Source organism: Fukomys damarensis, unplaced genomic scaffold, assembly GCF_012274545.1.
Source record: "Fukomys damarensis isolate Sample0158 unplaced genomic scaffold, DMR_v1.0_HiC HiC_scaffold_4, whole genome shotgun sequence".
Classification (NCBI taxonomy): Eukaryota; Metazoa; Chordata; class Mammalia; order Rodentia; family Bathyergidae; genus Fukomys; species Fukomys damarensis.
The window spans coordinates 28,542,664-28,545,207 of NW_022900916.1; the positions used below are offsets into that span (position 1 = coordinate 28,542,664).

General features: G+C 53.1%; 1 protein-coding gene across 1 annotated transcript in view; it reads right to left on the minus strand.

Annotated features, from left to right (window-relative positions):
- Hoxa13 (homeobox A13) overlaps positions 1 to 2,060 on the minus strand; it is a 5,021-nt gene extending 2,961 nt beyond the window's left edge. Inside the window, exons 1-2 of the mRNA XM_010628361.2 lie at positions 2,051 to 2,060; positions 64 to 138 (exon numbers count right to left, since the gene is read on the minus strand). Coding sequence (XP_010626663.1) covers positions 64 to 138; positions 2,051 to 2,060 — 85 coding nt within the window. The remainder of the gene's footprint in view (positions 1 to 63; positions 139 to 2,050) is intronic.
- Positions 2,061 to 2,544: the final 484 nt, after the last annotated feature.

Below are 2,544 nucleotides of genomic sequence, written 5' to 3' on the forward strand. Positions count from 1 at the left end.
GGTGGGGGGGCGGGCGAAGAGGGGAGGGAAGTCTCCTTTCGGTCCCCCTTCCCTCCTGTCTACCTTGGCGAGGAGGGGACGTGGGCGCAGCGTTGGGTTGAGATCTGAGGCCGTAGGGACGGGTCAGGTAAAATCCTCCTGTGGCCAGGGATGAAAGACTGTTGAAGATGAGACTAGCCTAGATCAGTCTGGATGTTTCTCGGGGATTTGGGAGCTGTTTTTATTCCAGGTATCGTAGCGTCTTTCTGCGGGGAGACCACAGGACGGATATCATCGTTTTCTGCTTTGACCACGTCGCGATCTGGCTCTCCTTCCAGGGGAACAGAGGCGGGGTGTTTGTTACTTGTGGATTCTCGCGGTTACGCCTGGCTCTGAGGTTCCAGGACATCCCACTGAGACGCTTGGACTGCCCTTGGAAGCTCCCTTCCTTTCCCTGCCCACAGTGTTAGTGGATGGTTTTCATACACTTGCATTTAGGCCCATAGACGAAGACAGAGCCCATCACACACGCTTGAGTGTACACTGATCCTCACAGTCACATTCACAGTTTTGCACACGGCCTGTTTTTCCGATTTGACCCAGTAACAATTCTTCCTCCTCCTCCTCCAGAGACTTTGGGATGGAGAGAACACCATTCACCCATGCTCCTGTCTCTCCAGTCGGCTGGCTTCTCCTGGAAGGGGCTTAAAGAGGAACAGGCCCCAGCTGGGCTGCTGGCCGGGACTCCAAGGGCCTCATGAAAGCTGTTCCATAGAGCCGGGGCTGGACCTGATTCTCCAGACATCTGGGAACCCACTATTGGATTCCATTTTGGGAAAAGAGAAAAGGGTTCTTTGGGGGCCACTTCATGACTTCCCCTCAGGTAGGAGCTCCAGCCTGCAGAGGGTGCCCAGTGCCCAAGAACCAGCCTAAGAAGTTTTTCCTGTGTGCCTGGGACATGCGACCCTTTTCCCGTAGCACTGTGGGTGCTGGTACTGGAAGAGCCAGACAGTGACCCTTCTTGAAGCTGCCATGATTTGATGAGGGATTCTGGGGGTCCTGCTGCTTTGGGGCCAAATATTTCCACCTCTGATCGTGCGACTGTGTGCTGGTCAGATGCCCGGAATGGGAAGAAGCATTCAAAGTGAAAGTGGGCACCTTCGGGAACATTTGAGCTGGAAACATTGGACTCCCTTCCATCCCAGGCTAACTGGTGAGCAGCCAGACCTGGACCTGCTCTCATCCCAACTTGCAGCCTCAGCCCTAAACTCAGACGCTGTGCATACCACCCCACTGTTCTGCTCTCTAAGCCCCTTGGGCTTCCCGCAGGGTACAGACCAATGACTGGGCTCAGGCTTTTATCTGCCCAGATTCTGGGGTTTTCCAGACCAAAGTAAGTTTTGCCCAGTAAAACCTTCCCTGCCCCCACCCCCGTGCCTCCCCTATACTGAGTGTACCCTTTCTCTCTTGGCTTTTTAGTAGTTCTGGGTAAATATTGATTTGCCCCCAGTTTACCTTCTCCCCGGCTAGCCATTTGCAGACTGAGGAACTGGCCTCTGTAAAGACTTGATTTTTGTGTTACTTTCCGGCCATTTCGTCCCCCACCCTCTTCCTCCCTCCAAGTGGCGTTGTAAAACTCACAGTGACAAAGAGACAGGGTAGGGTTCGAGGCCTCAGTTCCTGGGGACTTGAGGGCGGTTTTACATACGGGTCAGACACGGCTGGAGGCCAAGGTCAAGTTGAAAGTTGCAGTCTACTCAGCGTGAGAAAACTGCCATGCAAGCCCAGGCAGCTGTGCGGGTGGCTGCAAAAGGGCCACTACTCATCTCCCCTCACTCCTACCTCCTCTTTTTGTTTCTTTGGAATTCTAGTTTCTGCCTGTTCGGCTACCCAGTATTTTATTTTTTCTGCCTTTGTAGAGTTTTGGGGGCGGTATTTACCAACTCTTTTTCTCTGCCTCCACCCTGGTCTTGGCAGGGGCTTTGAGCCTCTTCTGTTTTCCAGCCAGTCCCAGAAAAAACGAAAACACAGCTTGGGAAGCCCCCACCAACTGATGCCTGTGCCAGCTCACCTCTGGCCATGGCGAGGCGGCTGGCGCACACAGGCAGCCAAGGCCAGCTCCGCGTCCTTCCCGCCCCTCCCGCTTCACTGGAGCCGGGAACCTTGTGTACAGACTGCCAAAGTCGACTGGGTCCTTCCTCACCAAAAATGGAGAGACAAGAATTCATCTTGTCTGCTGAGAAGCCACAACCAGGTTTGTCAGGGAGGGAAGGCGGGCGCCGAAAAGGGAGGGCAAGAAGGCTTTGGGTTGCATCTCAGATTCATTTGGCTTTGCTTCTCACACGTGGCGCCCCCACCAAGGAAGGGCTTGGGTCCCAAATTATTAAGATTTATGTCTCCTTATCATTAAAAAAAAAAAACCTCTGAAGACATGGTTACTTGGAGGCAGACTGCTTCTCTCGTCTCAGATCATGACATATATGATATGATTTTTCCGTCAGGTATGTCAGTGGCGTCTTGGCATGCTTTCACTATTTTTAAGTGCCTGCATGTCCTACTAAATAT